The 27,988-nt window shown below is 49.1% G+C and overlaps 11 protein-coding genes across 11 annotated transcripts in view; 4 read left to right on the forward strand and 7 right to left on the reverse strand.

Annotated features, from left to right (window-relative positions):
• Window positions 1-50: 50 nt before the first annotated feature.
• Window positions 51-1,139, forward strand: CNBB1850 (hypothetical protein; the record flags this gene model as incomplete). The annotated part of the gene is made up of 5 exons (XM_772291.1): window positions 51-66; window positions 108-312; window positions 371-585; window positions 642-862; window positions 915-1,139. 5 exons carry the CDS (start codon window positions 51-53, stop codon window positions 1,137-1,139), a joined length of 882 nt encoding a protein of 293 aa, XP_777384.1.
• A 119-nt stretch (window positions 1,140-1,258) lies between these two features.
• CNBB1860 (hypothetical protein) lies at window positions 1,259-4,091 on the reverse strand (the record flags this gene model as incomplete). The annotated part of the gene is made up of 4 exons (XM_772292.1): window positions 1,259-1,501; window positions 1,549-2,997; window positions 3,046-3,819; window positions 3,867-4,091. The coding sequence occupies 4 exons, from the start codon at window positions 4,089-4,091 to the stop codon at window positions 1,259-1,261; spliced, it is 2,691 nt and encodes an 896-aa protein (XP_777385.1).
• A 288-nt stretch (window positions 4,092-4,379) lies between these two features.
• CNBB1870 (hypothetical protein) lies at window positions 4,380-5,352 on the forward strand (the record flags this gene model as incomplete). The annotated part of the gene is made up of 4 exons (XM_772293.1): window positions 4,380-4,528; window positions 4,579-4,651; window positions 4,706-5,076; window positions 5,127-5,352. 4 exons carry the CDS (start codon window positions 4,380-4,382, stop codon window positions 5,350-5,352), a joined length of 819 nt encoding a protein of 272 aa, XP_777386.1.
• A 53-nt stretch (window positions 5,353-5,405) lies between these two features.
• On the reverse strand, window positions 5,406-6,499 carry CNBB1880 (hypothetical protein; the record flags this gene model as incomplete). The annotated part of the gene is made up of 5 exons (XM_772294.1): window positions 5,406-5,555; window positions 5,605-5,994; window positions 6,045-6,231; window positions 6,291-6,343; window positions 6,392-6,499. The coding sequence occupies 5 exons, from the start codon at window positions 6,497-6,499 to the stop codon at window positions 5,406-5,408; spliced, it is 888 nt and encodes a 295-aa protein (XP_777387.1).
• Window positions 6,500-9,777: 3,278 nt separating this feature from the next.
• On the reverse strand, window positions 9,778-12,325 carry CNBB1890 (hypothetical protein; the record flags this gene model as incomplete). The annotated part of the gene is made up of 6 exons (XM_772295.1): window positions 9,778-10,607; window positions 10,658-10,822; window positions 10,893-10,922; window positions 10,989-11,102; window positions 11,186-11,487; window positions 11,553-12,325. 6 exons carry the CDS (start codon window positions 12,323-12,325, stop codon window positions 9,778-9,780), a joined length of 2,214 nt encoding a protein of 737 aa, XP_777388.1.
• Window positions 12,326-15,456: 3,131 nt separating this feature from the next.
• Window positions 15,457-18,299, reverse strand: CNBB1900 (hypothetical protein; the record flags this gene model as incomplete). The annotated part of the gene is made up of 4 exons (XM_772296.1): window positions 15,457-15,721; window positions 15,785-16,304; window positions 16,386-17,945; window positions 17,999-18,299. The coding sequence occupies 4 exons, from the start codon at window positions 18,297-18,299 to the stop codon at window positions 15,457-15,459; spliced, it is 2,646 nt and encodes an 881-aa protein (XP_777389.1).
• A 573-nt stretch (window positions 18,300-18,872) lies between these two features.
• On the reverse strand, window positions 18,873-19,484 carry CNBB1910 (hypothetical protein; the record flags this gene model as incomplete). Its single annotated transcript, XM_772297.1, has 4 exons — window positions 18,873-18,942; window positions 19,030-19,215; window positions 19,301-19,378; window positions 19,426-19,484. 4 exons carry the CDS (start codon window positions 19,482-19,484, stop codon window positions 18,873-18,875), a joined length of 393 nt encoding a protein of 130 aa, XP_777390.1.
• Window positions 19,485-19,643: 159 nt separating this feature from the next.
• Window positions 19,644-21,619, forward strand: CNBB1920 (hypothetical protein; the record flags this gene model as incomplete). Its single annotated transcript, XM_772298.1, has 5 exons — window positions 19,644-19,842; window positions 19,892-19,985; window positions 20,038-20,260; window positions 20,325-21,149; window positions 21,215-21,619. The coding sequence occupies 5 exons, from the start codon at window positions 19,644-19,646 to the stop codon at window positions 21,617-21,619; spliced, it is 1,746 nt and encodes a 581-aa protein (XP_777391.1).
• Window positions 21,620-21,935: 316 nt separating this feature from the next.
• Window positions 21,936-23,471, forward strand: CNBB1930 (hypothetical protein; the record flags this gene model as incomplete). Its single annotated transcript, XM_772299.1, has 3 exons — window positions 21,936-22,330; window positions 22,461-22,841; window positions 22,898-23,471. 3 exons carry the CDS (start codon window positions 21,936-21,938, stop codon window positions 23,469-23,471), a joined length of 1,350 nt encoding a protein of 449 aa, XP_777392.1.
• Window positions 23,472-23,661: 190 nt separating this feature from the next.
• On the reverse strand, window positions 23,662-25,653 carry CNBB1940 (hypothetical protein; the record flags this gene model as incomplete). Its single annotated transcript, XM_772300.1, has 4 exons — window positions 23,662-23,799; window positions 23,847-23,912; window positions 23,965-24,524; window positions 25,116-25,653. 4 exons carry the CDS (start codon window positions 25,651-25,653, stop codon window positions 23,662-23,664), a joined length of 1,302 nt encoding a protein of 433 aa, XP_777393.1.
• Window positions 25,654-26,547: 894 nt separating this feature from the next.
• Window positions 26,548-27,988, reverse strand: part of CNBB1950 (hypothetical protein) — a gene marked incomplete at both ends in the record, with an annotated part of 4,097 nt that continues 2,656 nt past the window's right edge. Inside the window, 6 exons of the mRNA XM_772301.1 lie at window positions 26,548-26,967; window positions 27,023-27,194; window positions 27,234-27,427; window positions 27,486-27,677; window positions 27,728-27,811; window positions 27,868-27,988. The exon at window positions 27,868-27,988 is cut by the window's right edge and continues 107 nt beyond it. Coding sequence (XP_777394.1) covers window positions 26,548-26,967; window positions 27,023-27,194; window positions 27,234-27,427; window positions 27,486-27,677; window positions 27,728-27,811; window positions 27,868-27,988 — 1,183 coding nt within the window. The remainder of the gene's footprint in view (window positions 26,968-27,022; window positions 27,195-27,233; window positions 27,428-27,485; window positions 27,678-27,727; window positions 27,812-27,867) is intronic.

Here is a 27,988-nt window from a genome sequence, read left to right on the forward strand (position 1 = left end):
CGACGGTGAAAACGACCTCGACGGTGATTTCAACAAAGGCAACCCACAAAATGGCAGACCCAGACCGTGAGTAATTACCGGACTCACTGCCACTTACCATCTCACAGAGACATTTGACGCTCTCCTTGACCTCCTCCGACGTTTGCCTCCTACACGCGTGGAAGAGAACGTCAATGCGCTTTGTGACCTCGCTCCTGAATACGCCGATGATTTGCTTGGTAATGTCGATCAGCCTTTAAAGGTCCTTGTAGATGAAGAAAAGGCGAGAGAGTTTTTGGGTTGCGATTATAACCGTGATGGTGATTCGTTCCGGTTCGTCCATTCGTCTTTCGTGAGAAGACCTTGGCTCATTCTGACACCAACTTGGCAGATCGCCATGGACAAACAACTACCTCCCCGAGCCAGTCCCCGGACCCACTCCATCTCCACGACTGCGGGAGCTCGAGATCCAATTGAACGCGGCATTTGACACTTATCGCGAGATGTACTTTGAAGGCGGTGTATCCAGTGTTTACTTGTGGGATCTTGATGATGAGCCCCAAGGAAAGGAAATGAATTTTGCCGGTGTTGTTCTCGTCAAGAAAAGTAAGTTTTTGTGTAAACTATGTATTGGAGAAGTCATGTAGCTGACTTGCGCGAAGCTCTTCAATCCCAATCAGGCGTCCCCACTGCGCCTGCCGGGTCCTGGGACTCTCTCCACGTATTTGAATGCCATGAACGCGGCCGTTCGGCCAAATACAAGCTGACGAGTACTGTGATGCTCGTCCTCGAAACTGCTACCCTTGCCAAGGCTGAGAATAAGGGGCTTGAAGATAGCGACGGCAAAGGAGGAGTAACTTTGAGCGGCAGCATGACAAGACAGGTAATACAAGCTTTGGACGTGTCTATCAATATTGGGCTGACTCTGATGGTAGGCTGAGATTGATTATCCCTTAACGACTCCTCAAGGTCACATTAGCAATATTGGTCGGATAGTTGAAGACATGGAAATTAAGATGCGCAACCTTCTTTCCGCTGTCTACTTTGGCAAGACAAAAGATGTTATCAACGACCTCAGGAGTCAAAGTGGCTTGGAAGCCAAATCGAAGGAAGATCTCTTGAGGGCCGAATTGGCTGGAAAGTTGGGTGGGAGGAAATGAGCTGAACATTATGAAATGTGTATTTTAGGCTAGTAACCAATGCAGACCAATGTCCATGTATGTCATCTACCTGAACTTTAGTAGTATTTTCATTGATTCATGATTTTTTCTATGCTACACTACAGCTCCTCATGTCTAAGTGCATCAGAACCTTCAGTAGGTGCGGCCGACGTCTCTGATGATGGCCCGTGATCAGTCGGTGAAGCCAGGGTTGTTGAAGAGACGTCAGATGGGGACTCGGTAACGTCAGGGGAAGGACCGTCGTCGGTGGGGGAGGCGAGAGTAGTAGAGCTCGTTGCAGAGGATGAAGAGGTGGTCGGTCGAGGCTTACGAGGGGCCTTTTTCTTCTGGAGAGTCAAGACCTGTAAAAATGTTAGTCAATCTTAAACATTGATGCTGAGGTACTTACAGTAGCTTGGAGTCGCCTTCCCTTCTCCTGCAGTTCTCTGACTGTGATGACCGGGTCCTTAGTCTTGTCTCCGTCCAGAGTTACTTGCACCTTCATCTTTTCATCGATGAACTGAGTGTACTCTTTTAAGAGCGCTTCGACACCCTTCAACTCTTCTTCTGTATGCTTGGGAGGCGCCACTGGGTCCTCGGGAGTAGCGGTGGCAGCAGCTTCCATAGCCTTCGTGTAGTTAGTTTGAGCGTCAATGAAGAAGGCACGAGCAAGATGCATGGCCTGCTGGAAGTCGGCGACGGCCTTATCCCTCGCGCGGTACTCGTTGTACCTGAAAACGACGGGCCTCTCCAACCCCTCAAGTTCAGCCAACTTTCTCCTCAAGTTGGACTCCTCTGCGACTTCATCATTCTCGCCTAACCACTCAAATGTCTCGCCCAGAAGCTTTTTCAAAGCCTGTTGCTCGGCAGGAGTAGAAAAGTCGGTAAGGGCGGTAGGTCCATCGTCGATATTGAGGGAGTTTTGAAGGGCGTAGAGGTACGACTCGAGTGAGTTGCGAGCCTCTTCGCGGGACGCCTTGGCGGCCTCAAAGGCAGAGATGGAAATAAGACGGGCGTTGGTGGTACGCTTCTCTTCGCCAGACAAAGGCTTCAGGCCGAGGTGCTTCTCGCGAAACTTGAGGGCTACTTTGAGAGATTTGCCTTTAGCGTCCTTCTGCTCCTCGTCTTCTTCAGTTTCCTTCGCTTCTTCCTCCTTGCTACCAAAAAGGCCCTTGAGAGCGCCAGCGACGCCACCGTCTTTTGAATCGGTAACATTAGAGACAAGGACAGCGTTGGCAGCCGATACATGACCCTTGGGATCGAGACGCATAGTGATGTTGATGACAGGCTCAGGGGCAGTGAAATCTGCAAGGGCTTTTTCGACGTCGTGAACTTCAACGGAGAGAATAGACTGGGGCTCGCTAGAGGATGCGTGGGCACTGTCGGGATGAGAAATGCGCTCAGTGAACTCAAGAGTCACATCTCCCTTGGCAGGAAGCGTGATCGCCTTTCGCTCGCCTAGAACGCTGCCCTCGGGGAAGATTGCGTTGCCATTTTTGAGGGCAATCTCGCTGACACTCCTTTCCTTGATATCGATGTTTTTGATCCTGAACTGCTTGCTCAACGCAGCTCCATAGTACGCGGCACCAAGCACGGCGGCTTCGTCGGTGTTAACATTCTGCGCAATCTTGTCCTCAGCACCGCCAAGAACAGATTTGAGGGAGGCCTGTACAAGAGGAACTCGGGTATTACCACCAAAGAGTATGACAGAGTTGATATCTCCAAGTTGTAAACCCGCCGCCTCGAGAGCAGAAATGACAGGGCTGCCGTACAACTGGTCGACAGCTCCCACAATTTTTTCGAGGTCGGCACGAGAGATAGTTGAGCGGAAGTCGACGTCATCGAAGAGAGACTCGATCTATTTAAAAGATTAGCCAAACTCGATAATGGTGGATCCAATACTTACAGCTACATTGGCTTCCTGGTTGGCACTCAAAATCTGCTTGACTCTGGTAGCTTCTTTTGCGACCTTGGCCAAGGCTTTCTTGTCCTGTCTGACCTCCTCCCGCCCAGTCTTACTGACAAAGCCAGTGAGGAGAATATCCTGGATAACAGTGTCCAGCATCACTCCACCAACGTGCTCCCATCCAGTTCCAAGCACTTCAATGTGAGTTGTGTTGATCGCTGTCTTTGACTTCGGCGTCGCGTATTCGCTAGTTTGGTAGAATGCCAAGACAGTAGCGGTGGTGGTCATAGCTCCAGAGTCATAAACAATGTGATACTCTTTTTCCCCTTGTCCAGTCACGGGGTCGTAGTTGGGGAAAGATCTTGTCATGGCATAATTGAGTGCAACACCGGTACCCTCTGAGATCATCGCCAAGCAATTCATACCCTGAAGTTCCAACGCATCTCGATACGCACGGCGCTGAGCCTGATCCCACCACGCAGGAACGGTGACAACAACAGAGTTTATGCTCTCTTTGTTTGATCCAGCAGGCTGAACCAACTCTGCGAGGTGGCGGAAATATGAGAGCTGCTGTGCCAAGAGGGCAGTAGGCGTCCAAGCGTCTTCAGGAGAAACAAGCTCGGGAGAGATGTAGGAGGGAGGCGAGGGGTGAGGGAAGTATAATGTGTCATTGGTAACATGAGGGTTGACGGGGTATACTGGAAAGGTGTTGGGAGTAGTGGTGCCAAGAAGAGGTTTTATAAAAGGGTAGTGGGTGTCGGGGAACCTCGTGGCCTGCTTTACTTAGCCAATTTGTTTTTATCAGCGTGTCAATTACTTACAGCCAATTTTGCTTCGGCGCCGAATACTCGTTCGTCTCGTTTCCATCCTACTACGCTCGCGATTTTTCGTTTACTGTCCTTGTCTAAAACGACATCGAAGGGCACGCCGGGCTTGATGAGGGAGAGTTTTGTAAACTCTGCGCCGTAGTCGATGGCGAGCACCGCTGCATGTATGGCAGGCGCGAGGAGGAGGAGGAGGAGCGGGAGGAGATGCTGTGGACGCATCTTGTGGGCGGAGAGATGACAAGTCGAATGGAAAAGACAGTTCGCAGAAGTAGGCCGTGGAAAAGTAGACATTCCATGACGTGGAGGCCACGACTTATATTGTCTTACGTAACAGTGGTAATCTTATCACATCATCGCGAATTTCTGGAATTCCGCGCAAGAGTTCGAGATGGTGGGCGTGTTGACATGATTCAGCAGTCGCTTGCAATTTATAAGCTCCTTCATTCCACAATCTAACATATATATATAGCTTCTCTGAGACTCGACCCAAACACGCCACTTATCACAATGTCCAGTGAAGACATCCTCACTCCCCAGTACACCCCTGAAGAAATCGAGCGATTTAACGCCGAACTCGACGGCAAGACTCCTCAGGAGATCTTGACCTGGGCTGTCGACAACGTCGATGGCTTGTACCAGACTACTGCTTTCGGGCTGTAAGTTTCAGCTGTGCTCGCCCAGTCAATATATTCTCATCACTTTGTAGGACTGGTACCGCCGCTGTAGATATGATTTCCAAGATTTCTTTGGACCGCGAAGAAACTCACCTTGTTCCCCTTGTACGTCACACTTTTTTTTCGTCTGTATGTCGAAGTTGCTTACTTTGGTCATAGATCTTCCTTGACACCCTTCACCACTTCCCTGAAACTCTTGCTCTCGCTCAAACCATGGCCGACACCTACCTCGCTCCGTTACACATTTACACTCCCCCCGGCGTTTCTACTGCTGAAGAATTCGCCGTCAAGTATGGCGAGAAGCTCTGGGAGACTGATGAAGGCGCCTACGATTATCTGGTGAAGGTTGAACCTGCAGCCAGGGCTTACAAGGAGCTGGGCGTCCGGGCGGTCATCACTGGTAGGCGAAGAAGCCAAGGCGCCGATCGAGCAGACTTGAAGGTGCTCGAAGTCGATGAGAGGGGATTGCTCAAGATCAACCCTTTGATCGGATGGAGCTTTAAAGAGGTCAAGGAATACATTGACAAGGAGTGAGTGTCAGTCACCGTCACCGCGGTTTAGGGCTAATTCTTCTTCACAGAGGAGTTCCTTACAACCCACTTCTCGACAAGGGCTACCGATCTATCGGTGACGTCCACTCCACCGCCCCCCCTGACCCCAACGCCGCCAGTGATGCTGCTGAACGAAGTGGTCGATGGCAAGGTAAGGCCAAGACCGAATGTGGTTTACACAGCAACTATTTTGAGATGAAGAAGAAGTTTGAAGAGAAAGCGGCCGCTGCGGGCGAAGCTTCCAAGCAGTCATAAGGTTATGCATTATATATGATACATCGTTACAAGAGATGAAGGGTTTTGAAATACTATTGGCACGCCGCCTGCATGGACTGGATGGCACTAACGAGCTTGGCCTTTTCCAGAAGCACCAACCTGCCAAATTGCTCGACACCAAAGGATTCGGCATCCCGGGGGGCGGCCGTCTTGAAATTGTAAGTGTGGACTTGACTTGCAACCTGTTCCGTTCGTTAGAGACAATCTCGCACTCGTAAGGCATGCACTCACCTTGTCCATAAACTCCTCTTCGGGGTGGTAAGGGAAGCTTCCTGCGGACAGGGCAACAGTCTCGTTCCCTAATGCCTTCTTCTTCTTGGAGGATTTCTCCACGACGTTCATATCCAAACCCATACCCTCTTCGGTACCTTCCAACCTGTAGCCTCGACCCCAGACTAAAAAGTGGGTAAATCGGCCTTCCTCCTTGGTCTCAAGCTCCTCCAACAACATCCTATACAAGTGTGGGATGAGTGGTAAAGGCAAGTTGAGCATACGAAGGGAGAAGACGAGAGCCGGACGTGTGTTGGGTGAAGAAGGGCTGAATACTGATTGAAGAGGAGAGTTGCTGTTTGCCATAACCGAGCCGAGATAGTCTAAAAAGGGTTTGAGAGCAGGGTGATCCTTTCACAGAATGTCAGAAACTCGACATTTCTGCTTTGAATGAAACATACCTTATGTCTAACGATGTCGATGACAGCAACAAGACCCCAAGGATCACTCTCCTCCCCATCTGTCTTGATAGAGCTACCGGCCTGTAGTCTTACACCTTCGGCAAGTAAGAGTTCCGCTAAAGAGTGGACGTCGATACGTTCTTCATCGTAGGAGAGAGTCTGACGAAGGAGCCTCTTGACCGCGATGCTACACGAATGATAAGTTGTCGGTTGAGTCATTGTACGATGATAAGTATAATTACGAACAGGTCAACGTCAGGATTAAGATTGTAAAAGTCAAAGTCGACATTGATCATGCTCTAAATCAGGTTAGTGGACCTTCATAATAGGGCAAGTAAAGGACTCACGACATCGCTTCCGGATTCAGAAGCACTGTCTTCGTCGTCTCGGGGGGCATTCTTCCTCTTCGTAGCATTCGCGGCCGAGACGGCTTCCAATGAGGGGTTCGAGGGCATCTTCAAGGTAGCTATTGGGCTTTCCCTTTTTTTGTTTCTATTGGTGGCCGTTGTTGTTTGTTCGGAACTGCACGTCATATTTGCTGGAAAATCTGAAAAGTCACGGTATACAACAATGAGAGATGTGGAGGCCCATTACGTAAAATGCAACTGGGGTATTTTCGCCTATCGGCATTTTTAAGGTTAGGAGGTTGTTACACACTCGACCAACTCGCGTTCGTTCCGTCTATATAAGTAACAAAGAACGGGATGACGATTATCCGCTGTCTTTCGACCTCGCCATTGAACCCTTCGATCGTTGATGTCTTCTTTACTCTTTATGATGTCTTGTTTATTACTTGTTATCTTAAATTCACCAACATGCCATCATCAATGCCACACTCATTGCACCTTGATGATGGACACATCAAGAAATTATAAAAACTAGTCGTGTATCCCGTCTATCTCAAAATTCCGCTCAGAAGCCTAAGCGGGCGGAAGCTGTCCACGTATAGCAAATAACACCGCATACCAACCTTACACCAAGCGTCAAGCAACGAAAAGCAGCTGTTCATCACAAGAATCTCAGTAACTAAATACATAACAGCAAGTCAAGGCCAGAATAATAAACTTCACATTTCTGACATTACATCCACTTCCGACCGATTTGAATTTCATCCTTTTTGTCTTGCTTTGTGACCTGGCATGTAAGCAACTCTTGTGTGTGAAGCTTCTTCCCCATTGTCATCAGCTTTTGAACAAATGACCATGTAAGCAAAAGTCCTTAGGTCAGCAAGCGGGCTATCAACTGCGACTCCTCTGCTTGCTGCCAATCTAATCCACAGCTCACAGCATGCTCAGCAAAGCCCCGCCTACAACTCAACTACACATCACACAAATGTACAACAAAGGGTACTTTTGGCGCTCGACCTGCCAATGACCCTCCTGTTGAGTGACTGTGTGTTAACGTAAGGATGAAGGTTGGGACTGCGGAGTGCGATGACCACGATGTCAGATGAAGTAGTCCGTGACTTAGTGAGGTAGGTACCTATTAGATATCATTTAGCTTGTACTGTCGAGCCCAGAAAAGTACATAGGTCCGTAGGGTAGGTGCTTGGAACCGAACTGCTGCTTTCCTTTCCTCTATCTGACTCCAGTTGGGTAAAGAGCTATAAGTTGGTGTCGTACCAGCAAAATCATCTTTCAACAAACACCACCCTGTTCCTCCCTGGCCGTGCCTTCGAGAAAGCCGGGGAATTAGTGACTGATCAGCCATCAACCATCAAATGATCTATCAAACGTTAATTTAGCGCGATCACTCAACGTTCCACATTGGACATGTTGCCTGTTGTGAGGTTGGGAGTTGGGCGACAACGCTCAGCAGCGAGATGAAGCCGTGTTCATCCAGATCTGTGGGAGAAAATGCGACCTTAGTAGCTCGTATCCTTGATGTGATAATGATCGTCCTTGATGGACGAAACTGTCATCATTAACATACTGATACTCATACGCCATTCAGGTATTCCCCGGACAATAGAAGCCGCCATCACAATTTACCTGTGTCGTTTTATACTGCTAACGATAATCTAGCGAATGATAGTGCAAATATAGGCTCACAAGTTTGAGTCCAGAGAGAACGACGGAATAGCCACCTTTCTCTGTCCTTGCCGTCTTGCTCTACTCTCGGCTAAGAGTTAAAGCCGCCCGCTGTTGGATAACATTCACGTCTTCTTCCAGAGAGCTGTCGGAAGCATGTTTCCCAACCGTCCGATGAGATGCTCCGGCTGAAACTGGGCACAGAAGTGCAATCAGTGTTCTTGGATTTGATGTCTAATGGCCATCCCTCTCTTCCTCCTGAAGATTAAACTGATGATTTCGTTAGCTTTTGGGATTTCTTACCTCTGACAGCCTGCCAAATGCTTGTGATTTCGTGGGATGCAAAGCAGGAAGAAATAAATGCCGAATAAAATGAGAGACCGGACGGATGATTCACTGCCTTTTGTGATGACTCCTTTTCAGCCTCAAGCGACGTATGGGATCTGTCTTCTTCTCCATCCGAGTTCCAGATGCGGATATGGTAAGCACTCTGCTTCCCCCTTGCTTTAACTCCGCCGCTTGCTCGGATCGACTTAATCCTCAACACCCTACTAGTTCACTTGCATCAATTCGCTGACGCCTACGTACGTAAGGTATGATATTTGTCCCTGCTACGTAATCCAGTTCTTCGGCTACCCCAACTAACTTAAAACCTCCCGCGAGGCGCCATCTGAGACACCATTTCAATGATGATCGGATCAATCATCGTCAGTGTTCTCGCCCGGAAGAAACCATCAACAAGTGGGACGGCAGCTCCGCCGGAATTCGTGTGAGCCCCTGAGTGAAAGTCCGTCATTGAATAACAAATAACAAGCGCAGTAATCGGGCCGCAAAGAGGAAGAGGGGAAGAATGGATGACACGTACTACTTTGCTTTGAACTGCTTCTTACGCTATTACGCTGCTAACAATGCCATTGACACCATACCCTTCTAGCTTTTTCAAGACTTTTCATAACCCAGCAATTCACATTTTGTTTCGATTGAAGTTTGCTAGTGACAGTTTTGCTCCAAATGAGGAAATCAGTAATAGGGAGAGCCAGCAAAGTTGGAAGCAGATTAGGGGTTCAAAGTGAGTTACGCTGACCTGTTGTTTTACGGTTCTCTTCCCTTCCCCTTATCTGTGCGTTCAGGCCTCTCCCCTTTCGGTTGACTCCCTTCTCTATCCATCGTCATGGGCATCTCCGTACTCACTCTGCATGACATTGACAATGTACTAGGACTGACGGAGTTAGTCGGTCATCCGATATTACGTACCCATCAATCAGATTCCATACCCCTATATAATAATTTTTTCCTTTCATAGTTTTCTGGTCTTCCCTCATCGCTATTCTGTAACACTGCTCTCCGAATCTGTTAGTACGCCGGTGCTGAGGAAACTCCAGGTATGGATCACTATTCTGTAACACTGCTCTCTCAGTCTGTTAGTACGCCGATGCTGAGGAAACTCCAGGTATGCATCACTATTCTGTACACGCCCTTCGAGTCTGTTAATACGCCGGTGCTGAGGAAACTCCAGTTTAACAAGCACGAGGTCGATAATCCTTATAGGTCTCAGATCAGATGATGATGGTCATTCCTGGGATAGTAGGACTCATATCCTTCAAGGGCTTGGTGTAGCGGTGTCGCTGTCTTCGTAAGAACTATTTCGTCGTCTGCATCTCGTCTTCCTCTTTGTCTTCCTCCATCCCCCTTCCTCTATATCCTTACACTTGGTCCCTCTCTTCGCGATCCAAGTTCTCCCTTCTGCTAGGCCCGGCTTGTATCTCCTCCTCCTTTCCTTCTTCGATCTCGTCATCCCCTTCATCTCTCATCTCGATATCATCGTCCTCAGCATTCTTGGTCCTCCTCCGTCGTTTAATACTTTCAGCATATCCACACTGGTCGGCGACTTTCCTTCTCTCACATTGTTCACAGACTGGTCGCCGGCCGTCACATCGAAGCTTGCGCTTTCTGCAAGGATAGCAAGAGATCAGCTGTCGCTTCCTCTGACGATGAGAGCCAGCAGGCTCGAGACCAGACCCTTCCCGATAATTAGTGGAAGATTCCGATGAGGAGAGCGAATAAATTGGAGGAGGATGCATTTGTGGCGGATGGAATCGTGTTCCAATAGGTACCTGCACCTGCTTTTTTGGCGGGTCCGCAACAATCTGGTGGTAAGCAGGATGAATAGGGGCAACGAAATTAGGCATGTGTACCGGATACGTTGACCTCCTCTGCTGCGGATGGACAACAGGATTGGAAGGTTCCCAACCAAAGGGCGCAAAAATCGGGTGACTCAGAGTTCTCATACTAGGGGAAATTGTAGCGCCTTGCGAAAGTGGTTCAGGTTGGTTTTCACCATGTGGTCTCATTCGCGGAGCCAACCTCTGAGTCTGCAATTGTGGTTGTGTGACAGTTTGAGGCGAAGGAGGAGGTCTGTAAGCAGCTCTGAAGCCAAGATTCTGAGGTGATTCTGCAGCTGTAGCTCCAGCCCTCGTCTTGGAATGTTGCTGCTGCTGTTCATCAACTGAGACCTCCATGGCCACTGCACGTCCTATTTCACATCAGTCATTTCATGTTGATGTTTTTTTTTCCAGGTCATACCTTCTTTAGGCATATTTACTCTAACGTCACCCCTCCCAAATTTAACGTCCCGCATAGCAGAATCATAACCCATCCAATATGCTTTCACGTTATCAGGCGTCCAGTGCATATCGAAGGCCCTTCCCGATGCACTTTCATGACCGGTGCTCTCGGTGGAAAGCCTCGCTAAAAGAGGTTCATCAGTACGGACATTGTGAACCACAAGACGTGACCTGGCGTTCATTCATCAACTTACCATTAACACTCGGCCCTGGAGCATCTGCCACTTTACAATCCAGTTTCATCAGTCATCCTCTAATTCGTCTGACTTTCTCAAAGACAAGCCGCTCACCATTTTTAGTATCACTACCCTTTGGAGAAAGCAACTCAGCCGATTGATGCTTCGCCTTCTTCTTCCCTGAGCCACTCCCACCTTGTTCAAATCTACCACCCTTTTCTCTCATCCCTTTGGTAGAAGATGTCCTTTCTGTCGGTACACGGTCAGCCCATCGTTACTCCCGATAGTATTGAAACTATCATGTGGCCTACCTGCACGACTCCCTTTGACGGCAGAGGGAGGCTGTTCTCCAGGACCCTTTGCAGGATCAGATAGAGAAGGGCTTGGTATATCAAGATGTTGCTGTCTATCGAGCGGAGGTCTAGGCGGTTGAAGCGTCGGCTCTTCAACAAGAGGTTGCAAGGGCAGTTCAAGGCTAGGAAGATGGTGATGAACGTCTTCACTCCTTCGCCGTGGATTAGACGATTCTTGTGATTGAGAGGAGGGACCGGCTCGTGACTGACCAAAGAATGAACGGGCTGATGATAAAGGGGCGCTGGGAAAAGGTGGTGGGCTGACACCATGTGATGTTAGAAAGTCATCCTTAACAATCAAATACGTCCAATATTCGTCACTTACAGACTACGAAAATCGGACACCAAAGAAGAAAGCGTGGGCTTTATTAGCCCACTTGGAGGTGTCTCCGTCGGCTTCCAGTCAGATATGGCTGGTAAACATGGTGATTTCACGTCGACAAGCTCTCTCTCGAAAAAAGATAATGAGCTGTGAACAGTAGAGCGAAGTGCTGAAGAAGGAGGTTCAGTCAAAAAGTCTGTTACATTGTGTGGTGATCTAGACTGCATTTCCCTCCCGCGCATACTGCTTTTCAATTCATCACCTGTATTGGGACGACTCCTTGCCTTATCTTCACCGGATTTTGATCCACTTGGAGAGCTGCTGCGCGATCGCCCGAATTTATCAATACGGCCAAAAGGGGGAGGGCTTCTGGATCGTTTCCTGGCAGGACTTATAGGAAGTTGTTGACGAAGTAAAAGCAATCCCTCTATGGGCTGCTGATGAGCGGAGGGTTCGGATTGTCTCACTTCTGTTGCCGTTTCAATTCTATCAGAAGAACCAGATTGCTGATGAGCGTCGGGTGTCTGTATGGGGCGCACAACATAATGGGTGGGCAGATTTTGCTCAGCTGATGAAGGGGCCAGAGGTTGGGCTTCGTGGCCAGTAGTACTGGCTTCTCGGGAAGGGGAATTCCTTGTTTGTTCAGAAATAGGAGGATTATTATACCTAGAGACTAGATGCTCCTCGCCCGAGGGACGCCTGTCTTCAGATCGATGTTTTTCGGGAGAACGGTGTCCTTCCCTTCCCATCTCTGAGTAATCGCTTTCCAGAAGCATAATCGGGACAGACAAAAGGATTTTCGGGATTATTGGATTCTTTGAAGTATTGGGTGCTTTTTTGCTCTGTACTAATCACGTCAGGCTTTCCTTCTTGATCATGCTTTTCTTTTGAGGAATCAACCAACTTTGTTGCGACTTCCTCGCCGTGACCTTCAGGCGTCCGCACCCTATATGAGAGCCTGCTTTGTGCTATGGTAGGAAGCCGCCTCTACCGGAATGCCATGGAACAGATGAGGATGAAGAAGATTGGCTAGTAAAAAAAGAAAACGTAACATCTAAGAACGGCGTGTCGTAAATTCTAAGACGATGCTCACCTCTGATCTGTTGTTGACCGCGCCACACTCTTCTTCCTTCTGCCACGCGTCCTTTGGCGACTTGTATGTGTCAAAACTAGGACTTTTGCTTTAGTCCGGTAGTTTGTTAGATTACAAAGCGTGAGTTATCCAGCGCTCGATGTCCTATGCGTTTCTGGGTTTTGAGACTTCAAAAAAATTGTAGTGAATACCCCTTTGAAATAAATGCTGCAGATTATAATCTGTGATTCGGAGCGTAAGTAACGTCCTATCGGTTAGCTTTAAACACTACATTGTATGCGGGCTCACCAATATGGTGCACACTGAAGGTAAGACTACTTTGCAAGACTGCTTAGAGCTGTGCAGGATTTAGATTTCGTTGAGCTTTGTCTCTTCAAAAAAGATAGGGAAGCGGATCTAAAAGAAATAAGGGGACGGGTGTGCTGAGCGACTAGATGGGCGTGCGTGCGGCAATGGAGGTACAGAGTAAGTGATGACTCGAGTGCGAGGAAGGGCGGAAGAGATATACATATTGTAACTGCAACCTTTGTTGACGGGAGGAAGGGATCCAAGGTCCGTACGTATCGTATGACAGAAGGGCTTTCCCTGATTTGAATGTAATCCACCTTCAATAGTCGTTTTGCAGGAGATCCAGTTGTGAAGAGCACTGATGCGGGAAGCTTGCACACAACATTCACCAATTCACCAAAGTTTGACTACATCCTTTCCAGAACAGGGTTCTAGGCGCTGCTGTAATGTGATGGCGCAGATGGTAGGGAACACAACATTCGTCGTCCGCGTCCGATCTGGAATACGCATGATCAAAGGATAGCAGGCAACAAAAGGGACGTCATTTCTGCATCTATATCGTTTGTTGTAATATGAACTGCACGTCGATAGACAGTTCTTTGCTTCCCTTAGATCGAACGTATCCTTCCCAATACGATACAGGGAAGCTTGGGGGCGTATTGATGTCTGGGAAAGAAGCTTCATAGGCCAGATGCCTACGCCAGGCCGGCTTTGAAGATCAGTTTGTCTCGGACTAAGCTGGCGATTGACGATGTGCGGAGGGAGAAGAAGATTTATCGTTGAAGAAGATCTATTTTTTTTCCGGCATTTAACGAATGTATCACTTACTGCTGCCCTGCGGCCCGCAAGCAAGATGCTACATCATGGATGGTGGACGAGCATTCAGTGTACTACGTACTACAAGTTCATCGGACAATTCAAATCCGAAGCACGGCACATCAGTGAAGAAGCACACAAACGTGCAATTGCGCTCGTCAGGAAATCTTGACGGTCCTGAGTTTTATCTTCTTTCACCGTCTGAAATCATGAAGAGCACGTCCCGCGTTCGAAAATCCGAGTCGGGAGCGGGAGAATGAGGAAAGCAAAAAAAACAACGCGGAATGATAATTGAACGCGTCTTCCCCACTCTTCTCCTACTATGTGCGATGGCCCCACTGTCGAAACAGTGACATCGATCCTCGATCCGCTGCTCATGCTGAAGTCAGTACTCCCTTCGAGAAGCCAAAGATAATAGAGTTCGCTTTTTGACTTTCGATCTGTCCAGTTTGCCGTTCAATGTAGCCAAGAAATGACCATAGATTTACGTGTAAGCAATCGGATGATCTTCACCAGCCGCATTCTGTCATCATCCGTAATGAATAATTTTTGTTGATCCTACGTACGCCTTGATCCGCCAGCTGGAGATCAAAGTTTTATAGTTGCGCGCGCCCCACAATTATCCATCAAAAACACACGGCGGTTTGTCCTCTCCACCTCTATAAACCCCCCGGAAAATGCGTGGTATTGTCCGAAGAATCCGGGAGCGAGATCTGGTAGCATATCTTTCACCTCCAAAGTAATACATATAAACCTTAATAAAAAGCGCCTCCATACGTAAGCAAGGGTATTGACCTTTTTGCATTTTCTTATTCATTTCAAATTTGCTAATAAACATAAATACGATCCTTTTCAAATTTACTACTTATGTTTTAATTAATAATAGTTTTTAATTAGTTTTATTTAAGTAAGAAGACCCAAACTACATGACAGCTTCACTTCCTCACCTCAACGAACGCCGGCTCACTTCCATCTTCTGCCCTCACTGGCCTTTTGCAGAACCAGAGGCATCCTCCCTATAAGTTGCTCTGATAGCCACTTGCATCCAAGACTACTGCAGTTTTCGATTATGAATTGCCGCTCATCATCCCCCATTCGTTCCAACCATCGCTCGCGCTGACTGATCTTCCCCTATCTTCTCGCACCTTGCACGCTGTGTCATAAAAGGGCCTTCCTCAACTACTTCTGGGGATTCAGCGAGTCGCTGGAATATCTTGTTCATGGCTTTGCCGGCCGCTTCGTTGGCTGCTGCTCTGGTGACCGGAGCGATAACATAGTGTGACAACAGCCCCACCAGCCCACCACCGTAACGGACGGACAGGGTAAACATAATTAGTAAATTTAAAATGAATATCACAAACTCAGATTATACCATTATGTGTCTCTTGGCAAGACATCAACCCTGTAGGGGAAGAATATTGTAGAGATAATGGCAACGGAACGGCAGTTTAATACTACGAGTACTCCTGCAACCTTGCTTTTGGGCCGTTTTCTACTACTAATGCCTTCGCTACTGGCTTAGGCTATAAAGTTAGGCAAGAAGAAATATACATATACATAAACGACAAATTATATCTATACAGTACTGTCCATGAGCAACCCTTAAATTATGCAACCAGTAGGTAGTAGAAGCGCAATCGCTCGTTAAAACGTCACAAAAGATCATCACCCCCTCTGGCCTTCTCGCCCATCTACTGCATCATCAGAGATTTATATCCACCTCAAGGGTCCATCCCCTGCAGGCGTCATCGCATGCCCTCTCATACCCATCCCCGAGATGGCCCTAGGTGACGGTCTCGTTTCTGAGTCATTATTATTATTGAGTTGATGTTCATTATCAATATTGTCACCATTATTAGGTGCGGCGGAAGGGGAAGAAGGATCGGCAGAGGTAATGAGGAATGGTTGAAGAGATTCGAGACCGGCTTTGGAGACTCGTCGGCCGGGTTGAAGGGTGGTTCGATCCACAGGTGCTCTAGTTATTTTTCCCTCAGCTCCAACATTTTTCGTCGACCAACAAAAGAATATGAACGCTTACCTCCGATGATGCACCCAGACGCCATTTTTTCTCACTTCCCTTTCATCACCCACTGCGATCCTTCCTTCCCTTCCACCTTCTTCTTCACCACCATCATCCCCGCCCACTGGGGAGTATACCTTGGCTGGGCGGGTATAAGTATCCACACTACTCGACCAGGTAGGCGGTAAACTATCTCGAAGATGAGTCTTGCCTCTTCCCTCATCATCATCTCCATCTTCCTTGTGCCTTGAACTACCACCACCGCCCCCACAACCTGCGGTTTTAGCCCTCCCATTCCCATCCCCATGCACGCCTCCACTCTGCTTGACTCCCAATTCAGTCTCTTCCCACTGCATCAGCTCGGCGACAAAACCGATATTCGGGCTAATCCCCTTTCGCCGTTCTGCGACATAAGCATAGGATGTTTTGAGAGTCCATGCGTTGGCATGGATAAGATAAGCGAGGATGATTGTGACGGAACGTGATTTGCCAGCTTGGCAATGGACGTAGGTAGGTGCAGAGTGAAGGCGAGCGTCATCTATTACACACACCAGATCAGATTTTTATTTTTATTTTGGACGGTTTAGGACAAGGAAAAGTTAAGAACCGATGAACTCACCCAAGAATTCGCAAGCATCTCTCATGCCCTTCCCAACCCCATTCTCTTCCACAATATCTCGCATACCCACTTTTCTATACTTGAACCTCTCTTTCAAGCTCAATCCCTGATTATCATCGCACTCCAACGCGACATTCAATATCCGCTTCACACCTAACCGGAGAAGATATTGAACATCAGATTCGGATTGGATGTCAGGACCGAGGTAGAGGAAAGATGGAAGGATGACGGAAGGGTTGAAAGGTGCAACAGCTGTGCGGATTGTAGGCGGGGAAGAGGGTAGGGCGCCGTTCATGGAAGGTGGAGAAGAATAGAATCGGGCCGCTTGGTATTCTTGACTTTTCCTGGGAATATGTGATATCGGCGCACGAGGCGTACGTCCGTCGTATTGGTTAGGCGCCATGTCCTCCCCCTCATTCTCAATCTGTTTGGCATCGCCAAATGTCGAAGCGGAAGGTGGGAAATGCGACTGTTCGTACGCTATGGTCTGTATCGAAGCGGACCCGTTGGACCTGGAGTCTCCTACTATCCGGTCTTGGACCTGCCCTTGTTGCGGCTGAAAAGGAGTATGGGGTATGTTTAATGACAGTCCGGGAGACCTTTGTGGCCTGGTTCGCGTACATAAAAACCCATGGGGTGTGGGAGGAATATCGTGGTAGCCACCAAGCGTAGCGCTCTTCAACGGTCTGTCAAGATTCAGACTCAATTTTGGAGTCCGTCTCTGACTCGCTTGGCCGGCATTAATCGAGAGTGAAGGAAGGTTCCGAGTAGGCCCTGCAAAAGGTGGGCGAAGTGATGGTAATGAAGGACGGTGGTTGAGAGATTTTGGTGAGGATGGGGATGGGGATGCAGGGATAGGTGGTAGAGGTATTTCGCATGGCGGAGCTGATTTTGGAGGGAGCAAAATGGATGTAGGTTCAGGGCGAGGTTTGCTGTCGGTTTCTGACACACCCATATCGAGACAGGGGCGGGTAGTGGCCTGCCCGGAAACGAGCGTTCTTCTGGCTCTTTCGTAATTTAGTACTGCAGCCCATCCACCTTTTACCACTTTGGTCCTGTCATTGATCAAGCTCTTCAGGATGTCCTCCACGACTCTGCCCTCTTCGCCTTGACAAATCACGGCAATCTCGACTTTATTTTGATCTGCCGAGTCCCATCGTTCTCGAGCGCTTGGTAAAGAAACAAAAGGCGAGAGAGTCGCCCATGATATAGCGGAAGGATTTGATTGAGACTGTGATTTTTGGAAGCGTTTTGATAAGAGAGTAGGGACCGAGAGTGGGATGGAGTTTGGTAGATGGGAATTGAGAAAGGAAGCCAGCGGTCGGGTGTCGACCAACAATACACTTCCGCTCTCCACCCGATCGAAGACTAGTTCAATAGGTATACTCTCCATTGGTTTAGAGGAGGAGCTGAAGGATGATTGTTGTCCAGGTGTATTAAAGGCTGACTTGTCAGAATCGGAGGGTTCTAGTGGGGAGTCGATCGGTCGAGCCAAGAGGTTTTGCCGCACTGCTTTGCGTAGCTTGGATAAATCTTGCAACTCGTTGTCCAAGGAATGGTCTGAGTTATGAGTGAGATTGCTTCTATGGGGAAAAGATCTTTACAGGACATACCGTCACTTGCACCCGAGGAAGCCGCAACAGGTCTTTCCAGCTGTATTTCCCAGTCTTCCGGACCAGCTTCTCTTGGTTTTCCAAGTACAAGCGGAGTCGGTCGTTTTCGATTTGGAGACGTCGCTGCGGCAGTGCGCGACGGTAATGGCGCTGTCAATGGGATTTTTGAACCTTGAGCTAGCTCTGAATTTCTTGTGCCTCGATTTGGAGGTGGGATGGTCGGCGAGTAGACGACGTGAAGAGGATGTGGCCGGGCGACGGGTGATGGGTTGTTGTTGTGGGTGTGTTGTTGAGGCTGCATTGTCGGATGAGCATGTGCTGCGGAGTTGTTATGGGAGCAGATAGCGATGGTGAGAGGAGAACCTTAACAATTAACAACAACAACAACAACAATAATAATAATAATAACAACAACAGACACTGCTTCTGCGCAGAAGCCGATTCGCGTCACCTGTTGTTTATCCTCCCGTACTCAGGGTGCGCAGAGGAGTCACAGATTGTTTGTATATATTCACGTATATGCCAGAAGTATACTCTCTGCACACAGGACAGGACAAGGGGATATACATCAAAGGAGCGACATCTCGATCCTCCTGCCTGCCTTTACACCTTGCCATCCGCAAGCAACAACCTTCCATTGCACAAGGGACAATTCGCGTGTCTATCACCATGGGCTCACACTAACAGCACCCGACACTTTCAGCGACGTAGCATGACCATACACAATACGAGACGGTTGAGCGGGGTATGAACTATGCATTATGTTGACTGCTGACACTGTTATTTTCATCTCGCATCCCATCGTCTGCCCGGCACGCCCTTTCGAGATTATCCAAAAACCCAAGACGGTCTACATGCTTGCATGTACTACACACTAGAGAGCCAGTGCTTGTTTACTCGTTGATCTTGGCGAGGATCTCGGCGTCCTTGAAGAGATGGAACTCCTACATATATACGGTCAACAATGCATCCCTTCGGCATACGCCACTACATGACTGCATGTTGTCGCGCCGACTAAAGCCATAACTCACCTCTTCGCCGACCTTGATAGGGCTACCACCCCATCCAGGCAAAAGAACCCTGTCTCCGGGCTTGACAGAGACGGGAGTGACGTCGCCGTCCTTGTTGCGAGCACCGGGGCCCACAGCGATGACGGTGGCTTCAGGGAGAGGAGATTGGGTGGTAGAGGAAGGGAGGAAGATACCAGAGGCGGTTTTCTAGTAGAAGCGTAAGCGTCTCTGCTCCTGAGGACTGACCAGGCCGACGCAGCACAGGTAGCGGTGAGCGTGGAGAAAGACGTACGGTCTCGGGCTTGAATCGCTGGACGAGGACCCGGTCGAGGAGAGGCTGGAGAGCCTTGATGTTCTTGAAGGTGGCAGCCTGTGTGGTGTCAGCGGGCTGCGTGTGTGAGATGCTGCCGTGCTCACCATTCTGGGTGTTTTTGTTTCGCAGAGAAATGTTCGGAGAGCGAGCGAAATAAATACATGTTCCAGAAAAAACCCCGCAAAGTCGAGAAGGTGCTGGAAATATTAATTAATTATTCCCGCGGTATTTACGAAATAGTTAAGCATCGGCGAGTACTTTTTAGGGAATTTCCTCTCGCCAATCCATTTCCCACTTGCTCATCCATCCGAAACAAGAAAAAATGAACCCCCTCCGCTCCCGCGCTGCTCTCCCCCGCCCCGCAAGGCTCATCCAGAACGCTGCTGTCCAGAAGAGGGGCTTCGCCTCCAAGGACGTCGTCTTCGGCAACGACGCCAGGCAGGGCATGCTCAAGGGTGTTGACGTCCTCGCAAAGGCCGTCGCTGCCACCCTCGGCCCCAAGGGCAGGACCGTCATCATCGGTGCGTACTTCTTGCCTGGAAGACATGCAGTCGCTGATATGGACCACAGGCCAGAGCTTCGGTGGGCCCAAGATCACCAAGGACGGTGTCTCTGTCGCCAAGGCTATCACTCTCAAGGACCCCGTTGAGAACCTCGGTGCTCGGTGAGTCCTTCGTGGTATCTCCTCCAAAACTCCCTGTTGACATTATCTACAGTCTCGTCCAGGATGTTGCTTCCAAGACCAACGACACTGCCGGTGACGGTACCACCACCGCCACTGTCCTCGCCCGAGCCATCTACTCTGAGGGTGTGAAGAACGTCGCTGCCGGCTGCAACCCCATGGACCTCCGTCGAGGTGCCCAGAAGGCTGTCGACAAGGTCCTCGAGGTTCTTGCTGCCAACAAAAAGGTTATCACCACCTCTGAGGAGATTGCCCAGGTATGTCGAGATAACTATCGCGGGAAGAGGCCGGGTTGAGCTGACGATTCAAAATCAATTCTAGGTCGCCACCATCTCCGCCAACGGCGATACCCACGTCGGTGCCATCATTGCCCAAGCCATGGAGCAGGTCGGCAAGGAGGGTGTCATCACTGTGAAGGAGGGCCGAACCATTGACGACGAGATTGAGATTACCGAGGGTATGCGATTCGACCGAGGCTTCATCTCCCCTTACCTCATCACCGACACCAAGAACCAGCGTGTCGAGCTCGAGAAGCCCTTCATCCTCCTCTCCGAGAAGAAGATCTCTGCTCTTCAGGACATCCTTCCTTCTCTCGAGATTGCCGCCCAGACCCGTCGACCTTTGTTGATCATCGCCGAAGACATTGACGGTGAGGCTCTCGCCGCCGTCATCCTCAACAAGCTCCGAGGTCAGCTCTCCGTCGCCGCCGTCAAGGCCCCCGGTTTTGGTGACAACCGAAAGTCTATCCTCGGTGACATTGCCATCCTCACCGGCGGTACTGTCTTCACTGACGAGCTGGATGTCAAGCTTGAGAAGGCTACCCCCGACATGTTTGGTACCACTGGCTCCGTTACCATTACTAAGGAGGACACCATCATCCTCAACGGCGAGGGTGACAAGAGCCTCATTCAGTCTCGATGCGAGCAGATCCGAGCTTTGATCAACGACTCTAGCACTTCCGACTACGACAGGACTAAGCTCCAGGAGCGATTGGCCAAGCTCGGTGGCGGTGTCGCCGTCATCAAGGTTGGTGGCTCTAGCGAGGTTGAGGTCGGAGAGAAGAAGGACAGGTATGACGATGCTCTCAACGCTACCCGTGCCGCCGTCGAGGAGGGTATCGTCCCCGGTGGAGGTACCGCTCTTCTCGTGAGTCGCTTTCTTCGTGTAAAAAAAGCATATTTTTTGGCAAAATGTGCTGACAATCCCTACAGAAAGCTTCTACCGCTCTTGAGGACATTGCCGTCGACAACTTCGACCAGAAGCTCGGTATCTCTATGATCCGACAGGCTATCCGACGACCTGTCCGAACCATCGTCGAGAACGCCGGTGAGGAGGGTTCCGTCGTCGTCGGTCGACTCCTTTCCGAGGAGTTTGCCGCTCCTGAAAAGTTCAACTGGGGTTACGACGCCCAGACTTCTCAGTACCGAGACATGATCGCTGCCGGTATCCTCGACCCCTTGAAGGTCGTCAGGACCGCCCTCGTCGACGCTTCCGGTGTTGCTAGCTTGTTGACAACTAGCGAGGCCTGTGTTGTTGACGCCGAGGAGAAGACTCCTCCTTCTGGTATGGGCATGGGTGGTATGGGCGGTATGGGCGGTATGCCCGGTATGATGTAAGAAGGGTGTGAGAGTAGTATTAATATGAAAAAAAAAGTGTTTTTGGGAATCTTATTGCATAGGTGGTTGTTGCGATGCTTGTACGCATAGCGTAGTGTTCAAATGTTCATGGTTTATGGAATCACAACTCAGTTCTAAATAAAAGAGACAAGAGTGGAAGATTGAATATCGTTGCGTCATGAGTTTATTCTAAAGCACTTCTTCGTTTTTGTTGCAACTTGGCCAACGAACAGCGAGCGAACGGACCAACGAAAAGAAGTCTCGACAAGATATTAAGTTTTATTATACTCTGCACTCGTCTCTACGCAAAACAAAAATGAAAGATCTCACTGCAGAAGCGGCCATCTCTCCTTCCGACGACAATCTTCTTCCGGCTCTCGCATCACTTCGGGAAGGTCACCCGGACAAGGGCATACTCAAACTTCTCGCCCAGCTTAAGATTGATCATCCCGAATGGGCCGTCTCTGAAAAGCGGTTCCGAAAAGCTCTTCAACTTGCTCCCTGTCCTGGAGGTGGCGAGGCCGATCCAAAAGAAAAGGCACTCGTGGCCGATACAGGCCTTGACCCTTCCATCGATGTAAAGAGTATCGCGCCGAAAGTAGAGGTGAAGATGTTTGCCGGGGGGAAGGGAAAGGGGTTGGTCGCAAAAGAGGAATTGAAGCAAGGCGAGATGTTGTGGCAGGAGGAGCCATGGATTGTCACTTCTGATCCGTAAGTTTCACAGAATGGAGTAGGGCGCAGAGTTAAGGAAGGGAACGAACGGGTGAGAGGGGCGGGGTAGGTGATGGAGATGGAAGCGCCGATGGAAGACAACAAAACTGATGTCGAAATGCTCGGGCAGAGGACATTATTCTCTCTTAACCCAATCCATGATGTGCTCCCAATGTTTTTCCCTCTTCGCCCGCCCATCACCACCTATCTCTGTTCCCTGCCCCCACTGCACAACCGCCCACTTTTGCAACCGTCTTTGCTACACCAAATCTCTCTCTTCTTCGCATCCACCCCTTCTTTGCCCAGGACTCAACCCCGATGCAAGTAGCCTGATGAATTTTATCAGAAAGCGAGGCGAAAGGAGCGTTGAAGGCGTCGCCAAGATTTTGGCCCGGTGGAGGGGTGAGAGGGAATGGGATGCCAAAGGCAAAGCGGAGGAGATGGAAAAGAGGATCTGGAAGGGGATGGCTAGGGTTAGTCAGAAAAGAAAGGAAATGGAGCGTCGAGAGTGGTAAGTGGTTTGCCGTTTATAGTCTCATTGAGACTGAATCGATGGGGTTTGGATAGGAGTTACATCTCAAAAGCGCGGATGGAAGAGTGGCATCTCATCCACATCATGCTCACCAACGTCCTTAACCCGTCTCCCACTCATGAAAACTACAAGCCTTTCCAACGCTTGCTCATCTCCCAACATCCTCGCCGATCCAAGCCTGTGCCACTGACGGAGAAAGAGGTCAAGAGGTGGTTTTCGTTTGAAAGTTTCCTAGAGTTATTAGGCTTGGTGGGTCTGAATCAGGAGGATTCCGGTGGATTATATGCGTTGCACGCGCATATGAACCACTCGTGTGAGCCAAACATCCAAGTGCGAAATCTTCCCAAATCTTATACTCCCCCAACGCAAGACACGCTTCCTGTCAATCTACCTCCCCCCATCCAGGCCGGCGATAGAGTCTCGAACAAGCTCACCATCCTTGCCCGTCACGAGATTCAGCCTGGAGAGGAATTGACGATTTCGTATGTCAACATGAAGATGTCCAGAGACGAGAGAAGACAGGCGTTAAGGGAAGGTTATGGTTTCTGGTGCGCTTGTGACAGGTGTATGAGAGAGAAAGAGCAGCCAAACGGTGAGAAAGCTGAATAGTGCAGAGTTGGGGCGCATTTCCGGTTTTTACAGGTTACCGTGCCAATGAATGATATTACAAAAACTGCTACTCTAAACTAAAACGGTCACTGATTCATGTAAAGAAACGGACCTCATTGAAAGCTACAACAGTAATATACATAAAATCATATGCTTTATTTTACTGCGATATCCGGTTTGAGTACGTACATTAAGCTGACAAAACATGGCTGTGCCATTCTTCCACTCCGCCTGTCAAATGTTGTAACTCTTCAAGACACTGAAGGAATCTCATTACCGCACAATCACGACGACACATGGGACAAGTCGATTCTTCCATGGTCCATTGCTGATTTATCTATCAGTCTTAATTCAAGGAAAAAATGGACAACTCACGTCAAGACAAGCCTTGTGAAACATATGTTGGCAAGGCGTTATGGTCACACAAGTGAAGCTTTGATACTACCATTCACCTGTCAATACTGATAGCGTGGTGAACAATTAAGCACAATACCTTCTCTTGGCAAATGGGACAGTCTTTCTGGGCAGCCGCATCTTCTATATGCTTCCATAGGTAATCCTTCAGCACATCCCGCAAAAGTACCTTTTTCATTGCCATCGGCAATCCTCTTGTAAATCTCACCGCCGTTGCCAGCATGCGTCCGCTGCCGACGGAAGCTGATGAATCAACAGTGTCGATGGAACATTTTAACCACTCTTGTACCATCAGCTTGAACACTGTTTCCAATGTGATATCAATAGGGATATCTCCATGGAATTCCCAAAGCCCTTCATTGGCGCACAGACGGTACGAAAAGTTATAACTGTTCTGTGAGATGGGTTTCCAGGGGGAAAAGTCGGGGAAAGGGGTCCAGGACTGAACAGCTGAGTGTGAGAGGATCGTATTTGGAGAACTATTGCTAGCCTCCCCAAGCAAGTCTTGAACGTTACTGAAAGACACGTCGCCCAAGCGAGCATTTAACTGAGAGAGCATTTGTTCACCTCCAGCGGCCTCGACCCATTCTTCTGTCAAAATATCGGACCGCCATGCGGCCCAGCTGGACGGTAGGGTTGCTGATCGATGAAGCTGAGAGATTCCTTGGGTCAGAGGTAAGTCTTGTCCTTGACGCTCGGGGGTCTCAACCCCTCTTGAAGCAATTGTGCTAGTCTGGCCAGACTCTCTCTCTTGGGGCATGTCCTTTGGCTCATTCACGGCACCATGTCGTTCCACGTGTCTGGCCCAAGAAATCACGCGCTCTTGCAAGCCATCAGGCATCCCAGAAAGACCGCGTGGCCCATTGTCGCGTATGTGGATCGCATGCGAGTTCGTGCCGTTGAGGTCGAATGAAGACATGCCGACTGCGATATTCGCTGAAGACATGCCCTGTTCAAATGACCTATATTCTGCGCCTTTGCAAGTGATGTAGTCATTAACCGCGTTGAGGAGCGGATGCATCCTTCTTGGTAGCGTTGGGAAGCCTGATGGCCTACTACGTCTGTGGCCTGTACTCGGCCTCCGACCATCAACCGATGCAGAAGGCTGCGTGAGGGTCTTGCGTGAAGACACTAATGAAGATCCAATTCTTTCGGGAGTAAGAGGAGATGATTGGTGCTGGCCGGTACCTACTGATGAAATGGCCGTATACAAAGCCGTAAATGATGCACCTTCTACCCATGGCTCGCGATTGTCAACCGAAGCGTGAGTGGTCCTGAGATTGCTGAGAGGATAGACCTCACATACTAGGATCTCTTCAGATACCGCCTGCTCGGGCGTTGAAAGCCCTATGGATTTCACTATCATTCGTGTTGGCCAAACGGTCATAGTGGTATACTCGCCTTCTGTCCGTGCAATTGGCTGCCACTGCTGATTACGCCACTGGCCGTTTTGTACATTTTTCTTGTAGGTGACGAAATGCCAGAGGTTATAGGTTTGTCGGCTGCAATGGCCGGTATTCGGCTGAGGGTAGGCGATTCCATAACATACGACATCTGGTGTATCGGTCGGGTTGAAAAAGACAGGAACGGAACAGTTGGCAATGTCACGATAGTTGACGTCTTTCTGTTGAGTATCGAGGATAATCGGCGTAGGCCCTTCTTCCCCGAATTGCAATTCGAAAGTATCGTTGCTCATAATAACTGTCCTTGATTGCTTGAATAATCCGGACGATTCGGATCGCGACAAACAGGATTTCAAAGACATCATGAATTTCAAGACGCTATGAAAGAATGTCACAAGTCAGCTTCATACCAGGGCATGCTATGATTATAATGGAAAGGCATCTAAAACACGGCCCTTTCGTAAAAGAATTGAGACCTTTTGGCCTCACCACAACGATTGCTGGAGTCATATATGCGACATCCCAGTAATGATGAACAGGGCGCCAAAGACGGTAGCCAATGGCAATAAGAACAATGCCAACAAGACCAACGAAGATGACCTTCGGCCGTTGAACGCTTGCGAACATTGCGAAAGGAGAGTGAAAAGAGTAAAAGACCTCATACAAATGATGAGCTAAGGCCAACTTACCGTTGTATAAACCGTCACGAACTTATTGATTAATGGCGTAAGAAGGTAAAAAGACAGATGGAGTACAGAGTGATAGACTGCTGAAGGGCTGTGAAAAAGCTGGAAGGTTATTAGATGTTTGAAGCCGATTGCAGGTTGTTCTCTACGTGGAAGTGCTCAGTTACTTTGCCTCTGTTGTTAATAGCACATGGGGAATTTATATCCCTCTTCATGGCGAGTAAACGATTCCCTTGCCGTTATCCGGAAGAAAAAGGTGTTGTTCGTAGCTGCTGTTCCGTTTTTCCCTGCGCGAGGAATGAAGGAGCGGAAGAGCGGATGAAAGGGAGAAAGTGGTAAAGGCGGATACATGACATGGTTCGGCGGCGGGTTCATACGTAGTGGAAAAAACAAAACGGATGCCTTACACGTCACTACTTCTTTCCGCACTGAGTCGCCGACGCCCAACAACCACGCATCTTCTCCCGGCACGGACGGACTGCTATCGATCTGTATGCGTGGGTTAAGGGGCAGTGAACGCATTTGTACCTAAAGGCGTATATTATACATGGTATCTTCGGGACCAACTGAGTTCTAAGTCCTTGTTCGCTTACTTTCCTCCCCTTCCTGTCCATCCTCTAACTTCCTCTTTTCTCCGCTTGTACTGCTTCCTTCTCTTGCGCTATTCAGCTTTTCTTCCCTTTGCTTGTTTTTGGCCGCTACCAGAGCCCTGAAGTCATCCTGTCCCTGAGCGGAAATCCCAGGAGAGGCGGCAACAGCCTTTGCAGCAGCCACCGCTGTCGGACGGGGTTTAGCCAAAGCTTTACGGGCAGCGCGCGGGGCAAACATCGTCGACGGCCCGGAAGGAGTGGACGATAATTTGACATTCCTATCATTTCCGCTGTCTTCCTTAATCTCTTTGGCAGGCGGGAGTCGTTTATTCTGCTCGGTAAAAGTGATTTCGTTGCCATTAAAGATGAATGGCTCTGTGCGAAGCAAAAGTTTGCCAACATCCTACCGCGCTAATTGTCAGCAGTTACGCAAATAATGTTACAGGATGAACATTTACCGCTTGGGATTCCAACTCCGCTAGTGCTTCATGACTTCTGACGAACATCTCTAACCTTCTGACTGGTACAATCTTCTCTAACGCTTGTTGCAGAAGTCCTTCTTGAGTACCTTCCGGAAGGTTGGATAGTCTTACAGAGCGAAGGCGCTTTTCAGCCGCTTGATCCGGTTTACTATCTTATTAGCTGTTATAACATAATTTTAAGACTTACCGCTCTTGAGACTTTTTGTTGGCATGGTTGGGATCACTGATTTCCACCTTGAGGTATTTACCTTTATACTGAGTACCATGCAGCTTCAAAGCTGCCTTCGCTTCCGCCTCTGTAGACATCTCAACGAAAGCAAACCCTTTGCAAATCCTCTTCAAGGGGTCCCAACCCAGCTTGATATGACTAATCGTCCCAAACTACAATGCCCGCACCATAAGTTTTTTTCATTGTGGAACCTCTGATCGGCTTGCTCACCTCATTGAACAGACCTTTGATATCGACTTCTGTTGATTTACTGTTTAATCCGCCAACGAATAGGGTCGAGTTCGCCGCGTCGCTTCTTTTGGTCTTGGCAGATGGATCTGATATGAGTACAGTGAGGCCGAAGTTGGTAGAAGCTCCGGGGACCTTATAGTCATGGAGTACAAGAGCTTCTTGCGCGACAGCCTGTAAATATGTGTTAGTTCCTTGATTAGGGAGAATGCGGCTTAACTCACAGGGGATTCCATGGTGACATAACAAAATCGCCTTGAGTCGGCATACTTTCTGCTAGGCCATCTAGTCTCAAGGATTCTCCCATACTATGCGACGTCTCGCCGTTAGTGGATCGGAAATACTCGTGCAGACATATGCTCACCTGTCTAAATAAATTTCTAATACCCCCATCATCCATTTCTCTTGGGAAGTTGGTGACAAACAAAGTTGACCTCCAGAGCATCGAGATGGAGACCGGGGTTCCCTCAAACTTCTTTTTGTCC

This window comes from Cryptococcus neoformans, chromosome 2 (genome assembly GCF_000149385.1).
Source record: "Cryptococcus neoformans var. neoformans B-3501A chromosome 2, whole genome shotgun sequence".
In the NCBI taxonomy this organism is placed as follows: Eukaryota; Fungi; Basidiomycota; class Tremellomycetes; order Tremellales; family Cryptococcaceae; genus Cryptococcus; species Cryptococcus deneoformans.